This window comes from Monodon monoceros, unplaced genomic scaffold (genome assembly GCF_005190385.1).
Source record: "Monodon monoceros isolate NGI ecotype Baffin Bay Population unplaced genomic scaffold, NGI_Narwhal_1 Super_Scaffold_3, whole genome shotgun sequence".
Classification (NCBI taxonomy): Eukaryota; Metazoa; Chordata; class Mammalia; order Artiodactyla; family Monodontidae; genus Monodon; species Monodon monoceros.
In genome coordinates this window covers 35,795,917-35,821,226 of record NW_021703780.1, presented here as the reverse complement: position 1 = coordinate 35,821,226, position 25,310 = coordinate 35,795,917, and the positions used below count along the sequence as shown (strand labels likewise).

General features: G+C 38.4%; 1 protein-coding gene across 1 annotated transcript in view; it reads left to right on the top strand.

The window, feature by feature from the left end:
• Positions 1-25,310, top strand: part of DNAH8 (dynein axonemal heavy chain 8) — a 323,816-nt gene that overhangs the window by 40,615 nt on the left and 257,891 nt on the right. The window contains exons 13-21 of the mRNA XM_029243162.1: positions 3,645-3,842; positions 5,971-6,047; positions 7,361-7,460; positions 9,070-9,189; positions 10,576-10,711; positions 14,075-14,262; positions 18,875-18,955; positions 19,349-19,465; positions 20,281-20,400. Coding sequence (XP_029098995.1) covers positions 3,645-3,842; positions 5,971-6,047; positions 7,361-7,460; positions 9,070-9,189; positions 10,576-10,711; positions 14,075-14,262; positions 18,875-18,955; positions 19,349-19,465; positions 20,281-20,400 — 1,137 coding nt within the window. The remainder of the gene's footprint in view (positions 1-3,644; positions 3,843-5,970; positions 6,048-7,360; positions 7,461-9,069; positions 9,190-10,575; positions 10,712-14,074; positions 14,263-18,874; positions 18,956-19,348; positions 19,466-20,280; positions 20,401-25,310) is intronic.

Sequence of the window (25,310 nt, the reverse complement as noted above, 5' to 3'; positions counted from 1 at the left end):
ATCTAGTTACCACCCTCCCCATGGCCCCACCGTTCTGCCAACTCCCTAAGTCCTAATAACAGGAGTCTGCTCGTCATTTGTTGGAAATTGGTGGGGGGCATTTCACAAGTTGAAGGGCATTTCCTGTACATGCCAGCATAGGAAAATATGGGTGATGAACAAAACCAAGTTACTGAGTGGGGCTGTTTTTTGTTTGTTTCTTTAGCAGCTTAACTGAGATACAATTCACAAACCATATAATGTATTCATTTAAAGTGTACAAGTCAATGTTTTCCAATATATTCACAGGATTCTGCAACCATACCACCATCTAATTTTAGAACATTTTCATTCCCACTAAAAGAAACCCTGTGCCCATTAGCAGTGATACCCCATTCTCCCCTCTACCCAGCCCTAAGCACCTGCTAATCTACTTTCTGTTTCTATAGATTTGCCTATTCTCGACATTTCATATAAATGGAATCATATAATATGTGGTCTTTTGTGACTGGCTTCTTTCACTTAGTATAGTATTTTCAAGGTTCATCTATGTTGTAGTATTCCTTTTTATTGCTGAATAATATTCCATCATTTGGATATACCATATTTTACTTATCCATTCATTTGTTGGTGGACATTTGGTTTTTCCTACTTTTTGGCTATTACGACTAATGCTGCTATGAATATATATATATGTGTTTTTGTGTGAACGTATGTTGTCATTTCTTTTGAGTATATGCATAGGAGTGGAATTGCTGGGTCAGATAATAACTCCATGTTTACCTTTATTGAAGATGTGCCAAACTTTTTTTCCAAGTAGTTGCATCATTTTATAGTCTCATAAGCAATGTATGAGGGTTACAATTTCTCTGCATCCTTGTAACACTTATTGTCTGTCTTTTTGAATTTAGCCATCCTAGTGGGTGTGAAGTGACATCTCATTGTAGTTTTGATTTGCATTTCCCTGATGACTAATGGTGTTGAGCATCTTTTTTTTTTTTTTTTTTTTTTTTTGCGGTACGTGGGCCTCTCACTGTCGTGGCCTCTCCCGTTGCGGAGCACAGGCTCTGGACGCGCAGGCTCAGCAGCCATGGCTCACGGGCCCAGCCGCTCCGTGGCATGTGGGATCTTCCCGGACCGGGGCACGAACCCGTGTCCCCTGCATCAGCAGGCGGACTCTCAACCACTGCGCCACCAGGGAAGCCCGTGTTGAGCATCTTTTTAAATGCTTATTGTCCATCTGTATTTCTTCTTTGGAGAAATTTCTATCTAAATTCTTTGCACGTTTTAAATTGAGTTATTTGTGTTTTCGTAGTTCCGTTTATAAGCGTTCTTTATATATTCTGGGTCTTAAGTCCCTTATCAGATATGATTTTCAAATATTTTCTCTCTTTCTACAGGTTATCTTTTCACTTTCTTGATTGTGTTCTTTGAAGCAGGATGTTCTGTTTTGTTTTGCTTTACTATTTATTTATTTATTTATTTATTTTGGCTGCGCTGAGTCTTAGTTGCGGCCCGTGGGATCTTTGTTGCAGCATGCTGGCTCTTAGTTGCAGCATACGGACTTCTTAGTTGTGGCATACATGTGGGATCTAGTTCCCCGACCAGGGATCGAACCTGGGCCCCCTGCATTGGGAGGGCGGAGTCTTGCCCACTGCACTGCCAGGGAATTCCTTGAAGCAGGAAGTTTTAAATTTTGTTGAAGTCCAATTTATCAAGTATTTCTTTTGTTGCTTGTGCTTTTGGTGCCACATCTGGGAAGATGTTGTGTGAGGCTGTTTTGTGAACAGTGAGGATTTCTTGGGGACAAATGTCCAATTTAGAATGATATTGGCATGGGTCAAATGAATAATAAGCCCCGTTGGTCAGGACCTGTTCTACAGAAATGTTTAACATTTCGGAAACCATTAGAATGTAAACCTGGAGGTGAGTCCTGGTTACTGTTAATTTTTCCAGGAGCGGGGGCCCTTGCTAACTTGGGTGCAGTTTTACATTTGGTAGAGTTTCCAGGCTGGATCTTAATTATTAGCCCGTGTGCAGTAAAGATCTTTGGTGGCAGGTCTAATGCTGAGCATAATGAACATCCATCTGTAAAGCAGCAGCCCAAGCATTCCTGATGCTAGAGGGAGTGGGTAATAATGGCCAGCTACGTTAGCTACTCCCCTGCCTTACCTCTGGAGAAGCCCTGCCTGTAGTCTTAAGGATACAACTTCATGCCACAAAGGCTCAGCAGTCAGAGCCAACGCAGCACTCCCTAGGGACCTTACTTGAAGTGCATCCTGGTTACTAGGTTATTCCAACTCCCCTGTGCTAAGAATTCCTTGGCTGATTGGCATCTCTCCCAGGTGTAACTGGTGGATGTTGGTGTCCAGATTCTTAAAGGTGGGGCATAATAGTTACCTGGAAATGTGGCCAGAATTTTTATAATCCTCTAGAGGTGGTTACTGAATGGCCTTGGTGGGCTTCCCCTGCTGAGTGGGGCACAGCAGGGACCACTGTGGGACCACCCCTATGAGCTCTTAAATAGTTGAAGAGGAGAGACAGAAGGGCAGGCTAAGCCAGAGCCTGTTAGGGAAAGCTCAGATTCAGATGTCAGGATGACCAAGTACGAAAGTCAAAGGACAGATAGGATTGAGCTTGGGGTTGGAGAACCAAGACCTCAGAGTTGGGCAGAGATGTTGGGGATCTTTAAGGAACAAGTGAGAAGGAAAGTGCTAGTGTGTCAGCTTAGGGTGCCTGAAATGCATCTTTTTTGGTAGGTGGAGACTTGGTGCATTGAGTGTTAGTCTGCCCTAAAGAACCAGAATTGTGTATAATATCCCTTGTTTCTTCTTCCTGTTCCTGCCATGTAAATTTTGGTGAATTTTGGTTTCCCAATATTGATGAATTTGGTTTCCCAGAGCTCTGTCTTTAGTTTTCTTCTCACCCTGAACATTTGTGGGAGAGAAGCGAAGGAGTGGGAAGCTTTGAGCATTGTTTTCCAGAGCAGGAATTAAAATGGGGAATCATTTTGATGAATATTAAGGAACTGAGTAGCCTGTGGACATGAAAGACTTTTTTTTTTTTTTTTTGGTGAAGTAAGTGGTGTTGGTACGTTGAGATGGAGCCAGCTGTTTCTGAAATAAAGTTCATTGTGAGGATTTTCCGGGGTTCTTTAGGGGTCAGAAGTGACTACGGTCATCTTTCAGGATTGTGTGACCTTTCCTTTGCCTGAATGTGGAATTATGCTAGTGTTACATATCAGAACTATGGTGAGGGCCAGAAAAATGGTAACACTTTTGAATCCAGTGATCCAGTGAGACGATTTTCTGAACATTCTCAAGAACAAAATGCTGAAACTATTTAGACATCTGCAAGGGCTTTTACTCACTGTCCCTCACCACCCTACCTCCTCTTGGAAGACAAGGTGATCAGATTCTGAGAAAGGCTCTAAACTCTCTCTACTTTTGGCAGAACATCCTCTGTCTTAAATAGTCTAAGAGTAGTAATGACTGGAACAGAAATTTGTCTTCTGTTTTATCTCCTCTGGTTGGTTTTACCTTAAATGATTCTAAAGCCTGTTTATTGGCTTGTTTTTTTAAAAATCATTGATTCATTAAGAGTTAATTCTAGGGAAGGGTGCTAATTTCTAACTTTTAAACTAAAGTAACACTTTTCTTTTTAAGATTACAGAAATGATAACTACTGTGCAAACATATTCAGCCTTGAGCAATTCTCCCATAGAGGGAATAGACATTATGGCAATAAAATTCAAAAATATATATCAAGGTGTTAAGAAAAAGCAGTATGATATTTTGGATCCAAGAAGGACAGAATTTGACATGGATTTCTTAGATTTCACGGCAAAAATCAAGGCTTTAGAGGTAAGTAATTATACATACTTTTGATTTAGTAAAGCTGAAATGTAATCAATAGTACTGAAATTCACATATTTACTATTTATTACAAATTACTCTTGCAAATTGATCAGAAATATTTGCCAGCATGAATAATTTTCTAACCAGCCCACAAAATGTTTTCTTTTTTTTTTTTTAATGAAAAATGAGCTTATTCAATAAAAGATATCAGTAACTAACCAGAAGCCCAAAGGGCTTATTGTAGCTGGGTTTATTTTTAATGTGTATTAAAAAATATATTCGATTTTTGTTGTGCCAAGGACTAGTGTCACTTGTCCTGTGTAAGAGAGAATTCGTAGGCCTTGTTCTTTCTTCAGTGTGAGAAGATTTGAGAGCAGATTAGGACGATGGAACACTCTTCCCTTGGCACTGTGCTTTATGGCCACATTCTCTCTGCAGCTTAGGGGATGACTCTGAAGAGACCCTCCTCCTGTCTGTCGTAGCTGAAGGGACACCAGAGGGATGAGACTGTAACAGGTTTCTTTCTCACCTTTTGGGCTAATATGACTTCAGTTACTCTCTTACTGAAAACTGTTAACCTAGGTGTAGCCCCAGGGAATAGTCTCCTCTTTGCTGTCTTGGAGACACAGAGAGGGACAAGAATATACCCTGCCCACTTCCTGAGTCTTAGATCCTTGCCAAGAAGGTGAGGAAGATGATATATTTTTTCTCATTTATTTTATTTTTTTTGTGTGGTACGCGGGCCTCTCACTGTTGTGGCCTCTCCCGCCGTGGAGCACAGGCCCCAGACGCGCAGGCTCAGCGGCCACGGCTCATGGGCCCAGCCGCCCCGTGGCACGCAGGATCCTCCCGGACTGGGGCATGAACCCGCGTCCCCTGCATCGGCAGGCGGACTCCCAACAACTGCGCCACCAGGGAAGCCCTCTCATTTATTTTTTTTTAAAGACTCTCTAAAAACTATATTGTATGTAATTTGTGCAATATAAATTTAAAAGATCCTAAAATTCTAGCAACAACACTTTTTCTTTTTGACACAGATTTCCTTTCAGTTTTTCAAAGTTAGACTCTGATAGGGAGACATATTTTACTTTTTACTTCTAGTGTTTGGTTTTGGGAGTTATATCTTGATAGCAGTGGGAATTTGTGTTTTTTAAAAAACTTATTGCTTAAATTATTTTTATGATTCATTAATAAGATTATATGTTATAAAGCCTTTACTGTGGTCTTACATACAAGTTTAGCTTTCAGTAAATTTAGAGGCCATATTAAGTTTTTAGTATCTAAAAAGATATGCCAGTGTTTTAACTTTTCTTCCTTTTACGATGTTTGATTAATGGGTGTAGTATGTATTTGTAGACAGTACCAATATAATCTATAAGTGAAAGTAATTTGCGGAGTGCTTCAGTTCAATCACTTGGGCACCAGGAGTTTGGAGTTCACTGTTCAGGATGGTGGGAGTCTTGGAAGAACATTTTCGGTTTCTTGGAAGAACATTTTCAGTTTCTTATTCCTCCTTAGTGTGGCAAAGAGGTTTCTGAGAGCAGCTGTGTTAGAAAATGACACCTGTTCACCCTGGGTGTCTATAGTGTCATTACACTGCTCTACCGACATGCTAAGAAATCCTAAATCTCCCAAAAAAATGTACTTTGTAAGGGACTTTCACTCCTTTGATAAATTCTCTAGGTCAACATCCAATAAATAATGAGCCGCAAATGCAAACCACATATATAATTTTAATTTTTTAGTAGCCACGTGCATAAAAGTAAAAAGAAGTAGGTGATGTTAATTTTAATGATATACTTTATTCAACCCAACATATTCAAAATATTATCATTTTAACATGTCACTAATAAAAACCATTATGAGATATTCTTTTTTTCATACTGTCTTTGAAGTTTTATGTGTATTTTACATTTATAGCACATCTCACTTAGAAGTAGTGACATTTTAAGTGCTCAGTAGAAACATGTGGCCAGTGGCCACCATACCAGACAGTGCAGTTCTAGATGCTTAGATGGTAGATGTATTTAAGGCTCGTATTTTGATTCTGTAGGAGAATCATTCATTGTTGTTAAACAAAACTAATCTTTTCCTTAACTCAAAAGATCATTCAAACATTAATGTTGCATTTCAGGTACAAATACAGGCATTCATGAACAGCACTTTTGGAAAAATTTTGTCTTCTCAGCAGGCTCTTCAGCTGCTTCAAAGGTATTTATAATGCATTAAGCAGTATAGTTTCTAGGTGGGATAACTTTATAGCTGAAAATAACAATTTCAAAAAAATTTTGGAAATCTCTCCTATGTAAACTTTAAAACTTATAAACAGTAATCTCCCAATTACCATTAAATAGACTGGTGAAAATTGAAATATAGTATGATACTTTTCATTTTCATTTTTCATTGCATTTTTTGGTAGCGGAAAATCTTTCAATAAGGAAATGATTTCACATTTTCCCCCAGCTATGTAATATGTTAAGGTTAATTTCATAAGTGTTATTGGAAAGGGAACAAATAATGTTTAATTCTGCATACTGAAAGGATTTCTAACAGTGAAATTATCTAAGAATAGTAGGTCCCCAAACTTTCTGTTTTCCCTCCTGAGTGCTTATGTAGCTGCCTTTCCTTCTAGTCCTGACAGCGGTGCTCCCCTAAAGGGCAGGAAAGCCTGGATTAGAAGGATGGGCTGGACCAGAAGCCGTTTTCTTGCAGCTCAGGAAGGGCTCACTACGCATGTTAGGGACTGTTTTGAAATTCTCCCCTGAGAGCCAGTGGATCTGGGTTTGGGCCTGACTTTGGGTTTGGGTCTGACTTTCCCATTTCTCTAATGCTGGATCATACCTGTGAAACCTTACCTCATGAGACCATCGTAACAGTTGAAACAGACATATAATGATTTTGATGAGTGACAGTACTGTACAAACAGATGGCAGTACCATTTTCTTGGCAATTTCTCTGTCTCTGTCTCTCTCTTTTTACCTATGGTATGCTGGTGTCGACTCATTTTATTATCAGAAAGTTATGGTTCTAGTACTTCCTATGCATAACTTAGTCTCTGAGTGGAAGTGACATTTGGCTGACAAAATCATTATATCATTATGCCGATTTGGGATGACGTGAGCAGTAATATTGGCAAGGGGACATTCATTGAGCTCCCCTCCATCTTTGCTAAGCCAGCTCCCCACTCATCTTTTTAATCTCAGTTCAGATGTCACTTTTTCAAGGAAGTCTTTCTTGACTTCCCAGACTTGGCTGGGTTCCCCTGTTACATGCATTTCTGGCACCCTTGTAATTTAAATAATTATTTATGTCACTCCTGACCGATCTCTGCCTTTTCCGTAAGGTAATCATTGGCTCCAAGAGGGCTGGAACCACACCTGTCTTGTCCATCACTGTAACCTAGGGCAATGCATGAGGCCTGGTGTGAAAATCTGTCAAATGAGTGAATGGATTTTTAGGATTGCAACAATTCTTAAGTGTGCTTCTCATTTATTTTTAAATTATTCACCCTCAATTGCTTTTAGATTCCAAAAACTGAACATCCCCTGTCTTCAATTAGAAATAAACCACACCATCGAGCTTATTCTTCAGTATTATGTGGCTGAACTTGAAGCTATTAAGAAGGCAAGTATCATATTTATAAATAGAATGGTACTTCAGTACAAAAAGAAAAAATATTCTGGAAGTATTTGCCATCATTATCTTGTGCCAAGCTTATCAGACAGATCCTCTCACTGCTGAGTATCTTTTTTTTTTTTGACGGTCCTCTCACTGTTGTGGCCTCTCCCGCTGTGGAGCACAGGCTCCTGACGCGCAGGCTCAGCGGCCATGGCTCACGGGCCCAGCCGCTCCGCGGAATGTGGGATCTTTCCAGATCGGGGCATGAACCCATGTCCCCTGCATCGGCAGGCGGACTCTCAACCACTACACCACCAGGGAAGCCCTGCTGAGTATCTTTGATGCTCCTCTTTCTATGGGAGAAGGTGCTGACAGTGTGTGTCCCTGGACAGCCAGATCACACCCCTTTGCTCTTAAGAACTGTCTTTTTATGACAGCATTCATGTATGCATGGGAAAGCCCGTTTAAGTTAATATTTTTGGGTATCAAAATATGGGCTCTGGAGAATATTATGACAGATATAATGTAGCTGTGTGCTCCTGCTTTATTTTTTAATTTTTTTAAATATAAGAAGTGATTTATTAGAGCATCCCTTGTGGTGCGGTGGTTAAGAATCCGCCTGCCAATGCAGGGGACATGGGTTCGAGCCCTGGTCCGGGAAGATCCCACATGCCACGGACCATGCATGCAACTAAGCCTGTGTGCCACAGCTACTGAGCCTGTGCTCTAGAGTCCGTGAACCACAACTACTGAGCCCACGTGCCACAACTACTGAAGCCCATGCGCCTAGAGCCTGTGCTCCGCAACAAGAGAAGCCAATGCAATGAGAAGCCTGCACACCACAACGAAGAGTAGCCCCCGCTCACCGCCACTAGAGAAAGCCCGCGCACAGCAACGAAGACCCAACACAGCCAAAAATAAAATAAATAAATTTATAAAAAATAAAAGAAGTGATTTATTAGAATAGGACGCTTGTGAGGCTTACAAGTCGGCAGGCCGGAGGGTGCTGCGCACAGAGAACTTAGTGGGCAACTAAGTTTTATAATTAAAGGAAAAGTTGGGAGGGGGAGAAGACCACCTTCTTCCTCATTTCTTTTTAAATTTTACTTAAATTTTTTTTATTGGGGTATAGTTGATTTACAATGTTGTATTAGTTTCAGGTGTACAGCAAAGTGAAACAGTTATACATATATCCACTCTTTTTTTTTCTTGATTCTCTTCCCATATAGGCCACTACAGAGTACTGAGTAGAGTTCCCTGTGCTGTACAGCAGGTTCTTATTAGTTATGTATTTTATGTATAGTAGTGTGTGTATGTCAACCCCAAGCTCCAGCTTTTGAATACATCCTTAAAATTGGGGATAAAAGGCAGAAAAAAAGTATACATGTAATGGGAAGTAAGGGTTAAGAGAGAATTAAGTGTCGTATATTGTAATCATCATAGTTTTTGAGCCTCAGGTTGATATCTCTGGAGTGCATTTACGTATTTATTGACTACCTCTTGTGTATAAAACATGTGAATAATGGTAAAACATCAATACAAATATAGCTGTATATATTTTTGCCTTTTCCATTGTATTGAATTTCAAACATTAATGCCAGACCTTTAATTACAGCTTTATCATTCTCAAAAAGATGACCCACCTCTTGCTCGCAACATGCCCCCTATAGCAGGAAAGATCCTTTGGGTGAGGCAGCTCTATCACCGGATAAGTGAGCCCATCAACTATTTTTTTGTAAGCCAATAGTTAAATTTACAGTATGTGGATCATGGTGGTTTTTAATACAAGAAATATATTTTATCCTGTAACATTTGTGTCCAGTAAAGTAGCTAGAGCTAATTCTTTTACTGGGCAAAGGAAATTTAGTTTACAAATATGCTTGAGAGAGACTAAGCTATTTCTTTCATGTTTGGTAGATAATCCCACTTAATTATAGTTAATCTCTAAGGGGACGAATCTTAAAAATTTATGACGCTTAATAAACAGGACACTCTCTTTTGTAAAATAATTGTTTTGAAAATAATAGAACACAGGCCTAGTACTGAAACTTACTTCTATATGTGGATGGATAGGTCACTGATACACATTATTGAAGGTTAGGATGCACTCAGAGTATATTCCTGTGTATTGAACTGAGACCAAGAGCAGAGTATAATAGAGTACATTCATCCTCTGTGTCCTTAAGACTTAGATTTCTGAAAAACACCAGGATAGTCTTAAGCCTTGTTGGCATTCTGAAATCGCCAGTTTGTTTTCTCTCTCTCTTTTTTTTTGTTGTTGTTGTTTTCTGTTTGTTTTGCTTCATTTGCTTTGTTTTTTAAAAAGACAGAGTAGCAAAGCAGAGTTGGTTTGCCTGGTGTTATGTCTTAGGCCTAAACGTGGAACAAAATAGCTACAAAACAACAGTCCTGCAAATAATTTTATAACTTAAGCATTATCAAATATTAAGTTTTTGTTGTTTCCGTTTGGCTGCTATCATTTATTTTATTGTTCTCAATATTAAAAAAAATTAAAACGATGACCTTAGACAAGAGGCCAGGATGGGGACTCAATTGTTTATTGACTTTATAGTGACAGAGCAGAGATTGTCCTGTTTTTGATAATGTGTGAATCAAAACAAAAAAATGTTCAATTTCTTCATAAAGAAATTTGGTTTCTGTTCTTTGATATACATTTCGTTTTTTTTTTTTTTTAATTTGGAGAGGAGGGAGGGAGGGAGGGAATCCATACTTACTTCTTTTTTTGGTGCTGAATTTAGGAATTTGCCCTGATATTCACAGTTCAAGGAAAATCAGTTCATTGTATCTTGCCCAGAAAAGTAGGGAGGGAACAGAGCACTGGAGGTGGAGACTTTCAGTGCCTCGGACCGGCTGTAGGCCTAGAGACCTCTCTTTTTAAATCCTTTATTTCCTTTTCCAGTTTCCCCTTTCTACTGATCAGGTTTCCCTACTTCCATCTGTAGCTTGTCTGGCCTTCCTCATCTCTGATTTTTGTCTGAGGTAAAATCTAAATGGGTAGTATCATTATTTGATGTCATTTAAAATGTAAATAGCTTTACGGTTTGGGTAAGAAAACAATCAGCAGACTTTTAAAAATCTTTGTTTTTCCCTTAAAAAACAGAAAAACTCGGAAATTTTGTCAAGTGCGGAAGGCAAAGCTGTCATTCGTCAGTATAATAAAATTTCCTACGTTCTGGTGGAATTTGAGGTGGTCTATCATACAGCCTGGATCAAAGAGATCTCGCAGTTACAGTATGGTGTGTGTAAGACTGCAGTGACACTACAGAGCGGGTGTTAGGAGATTTTGAATGAGTTTGTGGTTCCGGAGAATTTTTACATCTTTTTTATATAACTGTGTGATGGTTAAATTTAGCTTTGGGGAGGATACAATTATTTATTTCTTTACAGTTAATAATATTCTGATTTTATAAGCAGAAATTGTCATGAGCTTAAAGTTGATATACTAAGATTATGACTTTATCCTGAAAAACAGTATTTAAAAGTAAATAACAAGACTCCTTATTGATATTTCTCCATATATTGGGGAAAGTTTTATATCCAGTTTTATCATGCTATAGATTCAAATCACAGTCCTAATCAGAGGAAAAGGAATTGCAGCTTGCTTGTCTTCCTTCCTTTCTCCCTCTCTCCTCCTTTCCTCCCTTCCTTCCTTCCTCCCGCCCTTCCTTTTTTCCCCTCCTCTCTTCCTCCCTCCCTCCCTTTCTTTCTCTTCCTGTAACTGAATTTAACTTCAGTTCTGATCTCCATTAAATTAAGAGTATTAGGGCTGTGTTCAAGTACCTCTGAGGGGTGCCAAGGTGTTGGGAAGAGTTAAGTGTGAGGTGCGGGGGTGGATGGTTTTAAGCCATCATCCATCTATGCTGACATCACCTGGGATGTTGTTGTTATTGTGTGGGCTCAGTTGTTGGTCAGTTCAGGTTCCTGCTTTGTCTCATATTTACCTTAATCTCTTATTCGTAACCTTGGTGGAACCCTGACTGTGTCCCCTGGTAGGAAAGTTTCTCCCTCCCACACCAGGATCTCCACTTCAGCAGAGCACAGAATTGCAGGCATAGGAAGCACAAATTCGGAGGTCGGCTCACTGGGAGTGATGGTGAGAGGGGCCACTCCTAGTTCTGACTCTTGGTTCCAGACCCATGTACTTTAGCTGTTGGGGACACAGCACTATATACAGGCCATTGATCCACTGCATGATTGCATCCTGGAGGACAGGGCTTCAACCCTGCAGGATGTCTCCCCAACTGGCACCTTAGTTAAGCCTTAAAAATACCAATTCTATCAGGCGAGCTGTTTCTCGGTAATGCACATGGTAGGGCCCTATGGATCCTAATGAAAACCTGCTAATGGAGCAACGGTCTCAAAGGAGCATTAAAAGAAGGTTATAATTCACATTATAGAAGAGAGCAAAGAGCAATTTTAGCAATTGAAATATGGAGCATGTACTGTTTTGCTTCTACAATACTATGCACTTTTCTAAATTGTTTTTGTCCTGCTGATTTTTCCTCTTATCTGCACACATTCCATAAAAAGTTCAACAATCCCCTGATCTATAAAGCCCTTCTTTATTCTTCCTGGCCGATAATAATGTCTTCCTCCTCCAGAGGCCCCCCCACACACTTTATCATAACATTTGTTGCTTTATAGATCTGTCTTATCTCCCCTACACATTCCAGGAATACTCTCTGTGTCTGTTTCATCTTTGTGTCCTTTCAGTAACAGTCATAGTTAACATTTATATAATATTTATCATATGCCAGGCTGTGTCTAAGCACTTTACATATACAACCTCCTTTGATTCTCATGGCAACCCTCTGAGGAATTATTATTATCCTCATTTTACAGATGAGGAAACTGAGGTACTGAGAAGTTAAGTAACTTGCCCAAGATCACAGAGCTAGGAAGTGGCAGGGCGAGGATTCAAACATGCCTTTCATGTGAACACAGGCTAGTGGAAATGAATTGCTCTGGAAGGCTTCTTGTTGTTATATTGATGTAACTATACTTAACCATATAGAAACTTGGAATAATAATTGGAGAACTAGTATTGGCCTCCTTTTGATTTGCTGTATAAAGTTTCTCTAATGATGATTCACATAGAATGTTCACTCAGTCCTGGAGCAGACTTCCTGGCTGTCATTTTTTTTTTTTTTTGAAGACATTGGGGGTAGGAGTTTATTAATTAATTTATTTTTGCTGTGTTGGGTCTTCGTTTCTGTGCGAGGGCTTTCCCTAGTTGTGGCAAGCGGGGGCCACTCTTCATTGCGGTGCGCGGGCCTCTCGCTATCGCGGCCTTTCTTGTTGTGGAGCACAGGCTGCAGACGCGCAGGCTCAGTAGTTGTGGCTCACGGGACTAGTTGCTCCGCGGCATGTGGGATCCTCCCAGACTAGTGCTCGAACCCATGTCCCCTGCATTGGCAGGTGGACTCTCAACCACTGCGCCACCAGGGATGCCCTGGCTGTCATTATTATTAGTGGTCTTGCTGACCATTTTGTCCTGTCAAGGAAGCTCAGAACTGTCTTGAGGAACACAAATTTCATTACTGGAATGTCCCAACGTTATTTTGGAATTTACTTGGGAGGATAAATGATTTCTAGCCAAATTTTAAAAAGATTCCAAATGAATTGGGTAAAGTTTTTAGTTGAAATCTTCTTGAAACCAGCATCATTAAGAATCATATCAAGACTAATTTTATTTGTTGAGTAAAAGTCAGCTAACTTCAAAGAGAGATACAGTCTATTTTGCTTTACTAGAAATTTGATGCGGCCATGGTCTGTGAAGTAACGTGAGGCTTGGAAGATACATGTCCAATTCTCATGTTATCAGTGTTTGTTAATATAAAATGCAACTCAAGCTGGCACATACTAGTCTATAAGTGTGTTATTATTATGCCTCTAGAAGTAATTCGTGTTAGGATAACAAATGATCTAAGGCTCTTCAGCATGAAGCATTTGGGATTATGTATTTCAATTCTCAATAAAAAACATATCTGAAAGTGCCCATTTATATGAATGATGTTCATGTAGTAACTCAGGTGTAGGCTAAAAAATATCTTCCTCTACATTCTAGGAGTTCACAACTCAATGGTGTTTAATAAATATTTCTTACTGATACTGAGCCTAGTTATCGATTTAGTCAGATAAACCTCCTTAAAGAAGCCACTGTGGAGTTAGGTGTAGAAAAGGGTTTGAAATCTATGAAGTGTGTCATATTTTGTAGTTGGACACATCTTCCAGTTCTCTCTCCCAGGGGTTAAATCACAATCCATAAAAATAAACTGACATTGTATTACAGCCCTTTTAGACCCACTCAGAAAAGTATCGCAGTTCATAGCACAAAGGCTAACCATTCTTGGTCCATTTTTACCTCTCTGGATCTGATTTTATAGTTTGCAGATACTCTGCATTCGTTTATCTACGTTTTGAGCACTGACTGTGTATCAGATACTGTGCCTTAGCACCTGGGATATCCAAAACTATTGTTCTGTTCTTAAGAAGTCAGTAGTTCAATGGTGAAGACAGGCATGTAAACAGGGCTGGAAGCAGAAATCTAGAATAACAGAAATCTAGAATAAGTTATGTCAATAATTGTTTATTTCTAGCTTTGCAAGCCACACTTTTTGTGCGACATCCAGAAACAGGGAAGTTGCTGGTTAATTTTGATCCCAAAATTTTGGAAGTTGTTCGGGAAACTAAATGCATGATAAAAATGAAGCTGGATGTACCAGAACAGGCAAAGAAATTGCTAAAATTGGAAAGTAAATTGAAAGGAGATAAATTGTACTTGCAGGTAAGATGGATTCTATTTTCTAGTTATTTTGAAAGAGTTTTTTTTTTTTGTATTTTTTTTTTTAAAGAAAAAGATACCTTTGCAGTTGTGCTAATGCAGCATTGGGGAGAAATTTGTTATTATGTTGATTCTTTTAATTTTTTCAGCTTTATTGAGGGTTAATTGACAAATAAAATTGTAAGATAATTAAAGTGTACATTGTGATGATTTGATATACATATATATTGTGAAAGGATTCCTTCCATCTAGTCAGTTAACTAACACATCCATCACTATATATATATTGGTGAGAACATTTAAGTTCTCTCTTAGCAGGTTTCAATTGTACGATAATGGTGTTATCAACTAGTCACCATGTTATACATTAGATTCTCATATCTTATTTGTCTTATAGCTGAAAGTTTGTACCTTTTTACTAATACCTCCCTATTTCCCCTACCCCTGGCAACTACTTTTCTACTCTGTGTTGGATTTTTTAGATTCCACATATAAGTGATATTATACAGTTTGTCTTCCTCTGTCTGACTTATTTCACTTAGCACAATGCCCTCAAGGTCCATCCATGTTGTCACAAATGGCAGGATGTCCTTCTTTCTCATAGTTGAATAATATTCCATTGTGTGTATATCACCTCTTTATCCCTTCATCCATTGATGGATGGTTGTTTCCATATTTTGGCTATTGTGAATAATGCTGCAATGAACATTGGAGTGCATATATATTTTCAAATTAGTATTTTTATATTCTTTGGATAAAATCCCAGAAGTGGAATTGCTGGATCATATGGTAGTTCTACTTTAGTTTTTTGAGGAACCTCCATACTGTTTTCCATAATGGTTGCACCAATTTACATTCCCGCCAACAGTGCCTGAGGGTTCCTTACTCTCCACATCCTCACCAGCATTTGCTATTTGTTATCTTTTTTTTGATAATAGCTATTCTGATAGTTGTGAGGTGGTATCTCACTATGGTTTTGATTTGCATTTCCCTGGTGATTAGTGAAGGTGAACAATTTTTAATGTTCCTATTGGCCATTTTTATGTCTTCTTCAGAAAAATGTCTATTCAGTTCCTTTGCCCATGTTTTAACTGGATTGTTTGCTATTGAGTTTTGTGAGTTCTTTATGTATTTTGGATATTAACCCCTTATCACATATATGATTTGTAAGTATTTTACCATAGGTTGTCTTTTCATTTAGTTGATGAAAACAAAATGAGGAAGTTTTTTAGTTTGATGTAGTCTCATTTATTTTTGCTTTTGCTGCTTGTGCTTTTGGTGTTAAATCCAAAAAAATCATGGCCAAGACTGATGTCAAGAAGTTTACCCCCTATGTTTACTTCTAGGAGTTTTATGGTTTCGGGTCTTAAATTTCAGGCTTTAATCCATTTTGAGTTTATTTTTGTGTACAGTATAACATAGTGGTCCAGTTTCATTCTTTTGCATGCGGCTGTCCAGTTTTCCCAATATCACTTACTGAAGAGATTGTCCTTTCACCACTGAATATTTTTGACTTCTTAGTATACTCTTGGTTGTTTGTAAATGAATTGACCATATATGCATGGGTTTATTTCTGGGCTCTATTCTGTTCCATTGTTGATTCTTGATAGCATTAAAATACTGACATGCAAACAAAAGGGAAGGAAGTGAAAGGATTATCAGGAATCAGATTTAGACTTCTGGATAACAACGATGATGAATAGTGAGTTTAAAAAATTCTTAATATTATAATTTTATAGATTAAGTGTATTATATTTTATAATATGTTTAATGATACTAGTAAGATATAAATTAATGAAGTAGTATGACTGTAAAATGGCATGAGTGGAAAGTGATTTTCAACATTGTGGTGTAAAATGGAGCAACAACAAAAAAGATCAGAGTATTAGAATAGAGAGTCTCAAAACCATTTTTTAAAAATAACAAGCTTATTGAGATATAATTCACATACCATACAATTTATCCATTTTAAGTGTACAGTTTAATGGTGTTAGTATATTCACACACTTGCACAGTCACCATCAATTTTAGAACATTTTCATCATTCCCAAAAGAAGCCCCATATCCGTTAGCAGTCACTCCCCATGTTCCCCCAACTCTTTCTACGTCTTCCCCTGGCAACCACTAATCTACTTACTGTCTGTATGGATTTACCTATTCTGGGCATTTCATACAAATGGAATCATTCAATATGTGGCGTTTTGTGATTTGCTTCTTTAACCTAGCACAATATTTTCAAAGTTCATTCATATTGTTCCATGGATCAGCACCTTATTCTTTTTTATGGCTAAATAATATTCCATTGTGTGGTTATACCACATTTTAGGCATCCATTCATCAGTTGATGGACATCTGGGTTATTTTCACTTTTTTGCATTATGAGTTATGCTGCTGTGAACATTTGTATACAAGCTTTTGAGTGGACATATATTTTCATTCTCTTAGGAATATAAACTAGGAGTGAAATTGCTCGGTTTCATTAACTTTGTAACTCTATGTTTAACCTTTTGAATAACTGACACACTCTGTTTTCCAAAAAGGCTGCATGCATTATTTTATATGTGTACCAGCAGTGGATAATGGTTCCACTTTCTCGACATCCTTGCCAGCACTTGTTACTGTCTGTCTTTTTCATTTAAACATCATTTGGATGTGAAGTGGTATTTCCATGTGGTTTTGATTTGCGTTTCTTCATGGCTGTTGATGTTGAAGATGTTTTCATGTGCATGTTGGCCATTTGTAGATCTTTGGCGGGGTGTCTATTCAAATTGCTACCCATTTAAAAATTGAGTTATTTGTCTTTTTTTATTATTGAGTTGTGAGAATTCATTATACATTCAAATCCTTTATCAGAAATATGATTTGCAGATATTTTCTTCTGTTCTGTGGATTTTTTCATTTCTTTTTTCTTTTTTATAAGCCAAGCAAATTAAGAATGGGTTTTATTAAAAAATATTTATTTATTTATTTGGTTACACTGGGTCTTAGTTGCAGCAGATGGGCTCCTTAGTTGCAGCTCCAGGACTCCTTAGTTGCAGCTCACTGGCTTCTTAGTTGCAGCTTGCCAGCTTCTTAGCTGTGGTATGCAGAATCCATAGTTGTGGCATGCGAACTCTTAGTTGCGGCCTATATATGGGATCTAGTTCTCTGACCAGGGATCAAACCCGGGCCCCCTGCATTGGGAGCGCAGAGTCTTATCCGCTGTGCTACTAGGGAAGTCCCCTCTTTTCATTTTCTTGATAGTATCCTTTGAAGCACAAACATTTTAAAATTTTGATAAGGTCCAATTTGTCTACTTTATCTTTTGTCCCTTGTGATTTTAGTGTCATTTCTAAGAAATCATTGCTGAATCCAAGGTCACAAAGATGTATGCATATGCTTTGTTCTAGGAGTTTAATAGTTTTAGCTCTTACCAAAATATTATATACATATATATACACACACACATATATATTTAAAAACCTGGACTTCCCTGGTGGCATAGTGGTTAAGAATCTGCCTGCCAATGCAGGGGACATGGGTTCGATCCCTGGTCCAGGAAGATCCCACATGCTGCGGAGCAACTAAGCCCGTGCGCCGTAACTACTGAGCCTGCGCTCTAGAGCCTGCGAGCCACAGCTACTGAAACCCGCGCACCTAGAGCCCATGCTCCGCAACAAGAGAAGCCACCGCAATGAGAAGCCTGTGCACCGTAAGGAAGAGTAGCCCCGCTCACCACAGCTAGAGAAAGCCCACGTGCAGCAAGGAAGACCCAATGCAGCCAGTAAATAGATAAATAAATGTTCCTTTAAAAAACCTCAGAGGAACGTTGGCATTGTGAAAACTTGGCTTCAGCATCAAAAGCCCTAGGTTTTCGTACTGGTTAGTTGCGACTTTACATGACTGAATGTCAAAGTACTGTTTATAAATTGAGGTTAATATCACATGCATTGAATCTTACAGGATTTTAGTTAGTATTGAATAACATTATGAAAGTCAAAGTCCTTTGCCAAGTGTCAAGTGTAAATAAAAGTTCAACTACAAGTAAGAGAAAAGGAGGAAAGGAATTAATAACTTTGAAACTATTATGTAAACATTGCAACAGTTTCATATTATTGATTTGGGGAAGAATTAACTTGAAACCACATCTCCCATCACAGTGCAATAAGTTACAAAATGGTAAAAAATTGATCATCATCGTTCATCTGTAAAAAATATCTAAAAGAAAATAGAATAGCTTTGTGTGTACATTTATTCTGATTCAAGAAAACAAGTGTGGCATCAGTGATAAGTATGCTGTAATATGTCAGAAGACAGGGAACAGAAAGGGTGAAAATGTGTAATGACAGACATAATGAAAAAATAATTGTCCAAACCATTTAAAATGGCATAAATCTAGAAAGACAAATAATAATTATGAAAAATGTAAATCTAGGAATCTCCAATGACTTACTGTTTAAAGGGGATGCCCAGGTAATTTACAGGTGAGGAAAAAGTATAGCAAATTAGTATAAATAGTCAGCCTCCATCTTTCAGGGCTATGAGGAAACAGGTAAAATGAAACCTTCCGGATATGAATCAAAATATGACTGTTGCTTTAAAATAAAGTAAAACATGCCATTTTGACTTTTAACAGGGTCTTCTGCAGTATTATGATGAGTTATGTCAGGAAGTGCCACCTGTGTTTGTCAATCTGATGACCCCTAAAGTGAAAAAGGTTGGTAATATTGAAGGCTTATATTGACTTCCCTGTCGTTTAAAATTAGATTCCAGTTCTACAGATAATGGATTTTAGAACATCTATTCTTGCCAAAACCCTCTTTCTACTTCAACTTTATAGCTCTATTTTCCCTACAGGATGATTTCTTGTCTTAAGTTTTGTTGCCTTTGAAAAACAAATTAAATAATGAGCACTTTCTAAGAATCCATGATTGCTTTATGGACAGCCAAAGATGATTAAAAACAAAATGTCACCTTTACTAGGTATAATGGAAGGGAAATAGAATTAAGGAAATACAGCCTGTAATATTTCCAGGTAATAAAAGGCAGCCTTTTTTATAAATGCAGATGCTCCTTTTTAACAATGGAAACTGTTTTTCTCTTTTTCTAGGTGGAATCTGTGTTGAGACAAGGGCTCACAATATTGACATGGTCATCATTAACACTAGAAAGCTTTTTTCAAGAAGTTGACTCAGTTTTGGATATGTTCAATCAACTCTTAAAGAAGGTATGATGGATACATTTTTAAAAACTACATACATTAATACTCAGGCTGTAAGTAATGGTTTGATTACCTATGAAAGCTCTTTAAAGGGTGTGACGTTTAACTAAAAGAACATCCATTACGTTAAAAAAAAAAAAAGCTTTATGTTTCTTTAACTGATTTGGGGCCTTTTCATTTAGGGTTGCCTTGTTCTTGTCCCCAGATTACCTTGCCTTCAATATGTTAAAACGATGGTTCAACACCACAGCGTAGTTTAGAAAATGGAATAGTTGTAGACTGTGCAAGATGGCAGGATGGAGTGCTTACATTTTAAGGCATCTAATGTTAATTAGATGAGGTAGTCATCCAGTTGGAGACTGTCTATTGATTTCTGATATGTTTGCTACATGAAACATGCGGATCTTTTTAGATGTGCTGGTCTGTCTGTGGGGGTAGCATAGTGTTATGGACAAAACCCAGAGGCTTGGGAGTCAGATAAACCGAGGTAGGATTCTTTGAGTTTCACCAGCTGTGTGTTCCTCCCTGGGTTACTTGACTTATCTGAGCCTTGGTTTCTCTAGCTGTAAAACTGGGATAGTAATGATTCATGGGCTGGAATGAGGACTGAAGGAGATAACGCATATGAGGTCATGGCACATGTTGCTGCTCAATTAAACTTCAGTTCCATGTCAAGCGCAGATGTACTCCTAAAATTCCCACCAAATTATGCTTGTCTCAGGCTGCAAGTTTCCAGATATAGCCCTCTAAATCAATTTGTAACTCAAGGGCATTTTGGATGAAAGAGGATTTTTCTTCTATGTGTGTTTTCTCATTGGTAGATCAATGACTTGTGTGAAATGCATATTGATACAGTTCTAAAGGAGATAGCCAAAACAGTGTTAATTTCCCTGCCGGAAAGCGGTGCTACCAGAGTAGAAGATATGTTGACACGCAATGAGGTATGCATTTATGTATTATATTTTATTCATAGAAATATTGGCTCATAAACCTAAAATGTGAATTTGCAATCTAAATGTAGAAATCTCTGTCCATGGCATTCAGACATTCTGGGGGCTTTTTGGACATCCTCAGCTCCAAAGACTTATAAGGTATCAACAGCTCAAGCCCAGGGTCACACCTTAGACATTATCTTAAAAATGTCCTCAGCCTCATGCTGGAGTCCCCTTGGGTCCTGTCAGTGCTCACTGCTCTTCTTCCTCTGTGCATGCTCCCAGGGCAATATCATCTACACTCATGGTTTTAACTACCACATCCTTTCCCCTTAAGTCATCCATACACCTGGGCGTCATCCAGCCTCCTCTCCTCACTTCCATCCCCAAACCCAGTCAGTCTTTTAGGGCTTAGCCAGGTTTTGCCTCTTACTAAGATTCTGCTTGAATTGCCTCTTCTTTTCCATACCTATTACCCTTTTCTTAGGTCACGCTTTTATTTATTTAATTTTTGAGCAGAGAAAGGTTTATCGCAAGGGCCATGCAAGGAGAACGTGTAAGCTCATGCTCAAGAAGCCTGAACTCCAGATCAGGCTTTTAATGCTCATTTGAGTTGAGCATGTGATGTTGTGATCTAACTGGTTTCTCTGCTGCCATATTTGGCCCCATCATATCCATCATCCTCCACCTTGCCACCAAAGCTGACTGTGGAAACTCCCCAGCTTAAATCCTTCAATGGCGGTGGCACCCACCTAACCTCCTCAGCATCACATTATAGTGATCTTATTTGATTACCTATTTATCCTCCATTGGCTCAAAAGCACAAAGACAGGAACCCTGTCTAATCATTTTTGAGGCCTGGCATATAACACAGTCTTTCTCAAAAGCACTCACTTTATGTTTTGTTCAAAACGTAAAGTGAAGGCATTTTTCTTTCTTGCCTGCCTTGTGCTTCAGCTACCCCCACCTTGCTGGTTTGGGTCACCTTGCTAATGTCCTTTTCAAGACAACCAAGGATGGCTCCATCTCAAGGGGATCTAACCTGACCCATGGGAAACAGGTGCCTTTGCCTCTCTTTCTATGGAAATGCAGCTGCTTCTTCCCAGGACACCTTTCTGTGCCTTTTGGGCAGCCAGCCAGCCTCTTGTTTCAGGACTACTTAGGCATGGGGAATCCCCTCTATTCCTAGATTGTAGAGGTCATGGATCAAGGTCTCTGAGTAGCTCTTTTGAAATTCCCTTCACTTTTTTCTACCAAATCTCTATCAATGATCAAACTCCCCTTCTGTAACCTCAAGGTGGGCAATGTGCTGAGGGTTACCTCCCCTGCTACCTTTGGATAAACTGCCTTTTTCATAATGTGTAGGATCTTAAAAGCATTTGTTCTCAGCGTTGGGGCCTTGGCTGTAACGGAGACAACACTAAATGACCAATTATAACATCCTGTGTTCAGAGTATGCAAGTTTAAAATGATTATATCTTCCTGGCCATTTTTCTCTTTTATCATTGTTAAGCTTTTTATCCTTAAAGTCTGTTTTGTTTGCTATCAGTGTAGTTACACCAGCTCTTTGTGGTTATTATTATCCAGATATATCTTTCTGTATTCTGTTATTTTCAACCTTTCTGGGTTCTCCTATTTTAGGTTTTCTCTTGTAAAGAACATTTAGCTGGATTTTGTTTTTAATCTACTCTGAAAAATCTCTGTTTTTTAAAAATTGGTAATTTTAGTCTATTCACATTTATCCTATCAATATATTTGGGTATACTTCTACTCTCTACCCTCTTACTTTGAATTTTCTATTTACCCAAATTTACTTATGTTTCTTGAAGTTACTTTTTATTCTTTTTCAAATATATGTGGTCTTTTATATAATCTTCTTCCTTTCTCTTTTTAAATTCTACTTCTTCATTTAGATATTTAAAATATATTTTATAACAGTCCCATTATCTGAAGAAATTGGAGGTCTAATTCTGCTCTTTGCTGTCTCTGTCAAATCTTGCTCAGGGTGGCTTGTGTCTTCATGTTTTTAATATTTTGGATTGTGAGCTAATTTCACATGTCTGTTTAGTTGAGAGATTGTCTCTTTATTTGCTCCTGTGTGGTACCTAGGAGTTTTACCAACTCAGTCGATAGTTTGAGTTAGTTTCTCACACGATAGAATTTCCAAAACTCCAAGGTAGTATAGCTGTAATCTCAAGTTCTAAACCTGTGTGAGGTGAGCTAGTGGTTGTAAATTTCCAAGGGAGACGTTGTCCGTCTACCCCAGAGCCTCAACCAAGGTCGCTAACTGTGCTTGAGACCGTAGCCCTTGATTTGCCTGGTGACATGTGGGGGAAGGGGAAGGGTTCCAACCTCCTACCCTTGTGAAGGGATCCAAGGCCTCATGTGGTTTTTTGGTTATGGGGAAAAAACCTACAAAAGCTGTAGCTTCAGCTTACTTTTCATTTTAGGCCTATGTCTTTTTTTGTGTGTGTGAGATATAATGTGTATACAGCAGATTGCACAAATCTTAAGTGCACTATTCAGTGAATGTTTACATATGACACACCCTTGTAACCTTCTCCAAGAGCAAGATTTTTTTTTAAAGATTTATTTATTATTAATTTATTTATTTTTGGCTGCGTCAGGTCTTAGTTGTGGCACACAGGATCTTCGTTGAGGCATGCGGTGCGCAGGCTTCTCTCTAGTTGTGGCATGTGGGTTTTCTCTTCTCTAGTTGAGGCGCACGAGCTCAGTAGTTGTGGTGCGTGGGCTTAGTTGCCCCGTGGTATGTGGGATCCTAGTTCCCTGACCAGGGTTCGAACCCGCGTTCCCTGCATTGTAAGGTGGATTCTTTACCACTGGACCACCAGGGAAGTCCCAATCCAAGAGCAAGATATTGAACATTTCCTTCACTGCAAGTGATTCCCTCCTGCTCCATTCCAGGCAACAAACATCCTCCACCCAAAAGTAATCACCATTTTGGCTTCTGTCACTGTATATTAGCTTTACCTGTTTTTGAACTTCACATAAATGGAATCATGCAGCATATATTCTTTTTTCAAAGTTTTTTTTTTTTTTTGATGTGGACCATTTTTAAAGCCTTTATTGAATTTGTTGTAATATTGCTTCTATTTTATGTTTTGGTGTTTTGCCCACGAGGCATGTGGGATCTCCGCTTCCCCGACCAGTGATTGAACCCGCGCCCCCTGCATTGGAAGGCAAAGTCTTTACTACGGGACTGCCAGGGAAGTCCCACGCATATTCTTTATGTCTGGCTTATTTTGCTCAGGGTCTGTGAGATTCATCTGTGTAGTTGTGTGCGATAGTGGGTTCTTTCATTCTCATTCATTGCTGACTAGTATTTAAATTTCTGAGTTTATTACAATTTATGTATCTGTTCTACTGTTGAAGGCATCTGGGTAGTTCATAGCTTTTGATTATACACTGAGCATTCTTGTACATGGTTTTTTTTGTGTGAACCTAAGCACCTATTTTGGTGGGTATATTCCCATAAGTGAAATTGCTGGGTCATAGTCATAGATCATGAATATATTTAACTTTCGTAGAAACTTTCTTTTTAGAGTTGATGTGTTTGAATTAGGAACTAAACAGATTCACACGTTGCATTTGACGCATATACCTCTTAAGTTTCTTTTTATCATCTCCCCTTTCTTTGCTTGTATCTTTTTTATTGCAGTAAAATATACATAACACAAAATTTATAATTTTAACCATTTTTTTAGTATACAGTTCAGTGGCATTAAGTACATTCACAGTGTTCTGTAACCATCACCACCATCTGCTTCCAGAACTTTTTATTATCATCTACACAGGAACTCTGTACCTATTAAACAATAATTTCCCATTTCCCTCCCCTCCACCCCAGACCGTGGTAACCTCTGTTCTACTTTCTATCTGTATGAATTTGCCTATTCTATGTATGTCATGTAAGTGAAATCATACAACATTGTCCTTTTGTATCTGCCTTATTTCACTTAGCACAAGGTTAATCCATATTGTAGCATGTATCAGAATTTGATTCCTTTTTAGAGCTGGATAATATTCCATTGTATAGATATGCCACATTGTGTTTATCCATTCATCTGTTGGTAGACGTTTGGGTTAGCTATTGTGGATTAAGCTAGTGTGAGCACTAGTGTATAATTATCTGACTCCCTACTTTCAGTTCTTTTGAGTATATACTCAGAGTGGAATTTCTGGATCACATGTTAATTCTATGTTTAGCTTTTGAGAAATCACCAGATATTTTTCCACGGTGGCCATACCATTTTACCTTCCCACCAGCAATGTACAACAAGGGTTCCAATTTCTCCACCTGCTTGCTGACAGTTGTTATTTTCCATTTTTAAAATATTAAAGCATTTTTCATAATAATCTGAATGGGTACGAGGTCTCATTGTGGTTTTGATTTGCCTTTTCCTAATGACTACTGATGCTGAGCATCTTTTCATGTGTTTATTGACCATTTGTATATTTCTTTGGGGAAATGTCTTTTCAAGTTTTTTTTTTTTCCATCTTCCTTCCTTTTATGCTCTTCATTTGTTGAAGAAATGGGATCATTTGTCCTATAGAATTTTCCATGTTCTAAATTTTGCTGATCATATCCTAGTAGTATGATTTAACATATTAACATATTCTTCTATCCCCTGAGTTTCCTGTATATTTTAATTAGCTCTGGAGGATTGATTCAGTTCAGGTTCAATTACTTTTTCTTTTCCTGACTGAATAGCCCACAGGTGACACTGTGTACTTCCTATTGCATTACATCAGGAGGCACATTTTACCAGGCTGTTTCCCTTTTCGTGATATTAAGGTTAATTAGTGAGCTGAGGTGCAGTCAGCTTTATCTATTATCATAAAGTTTCCCACCAACCTTTCACCTGAAGAGTTTAGCAGCCTTTGATTATTATTGCCTA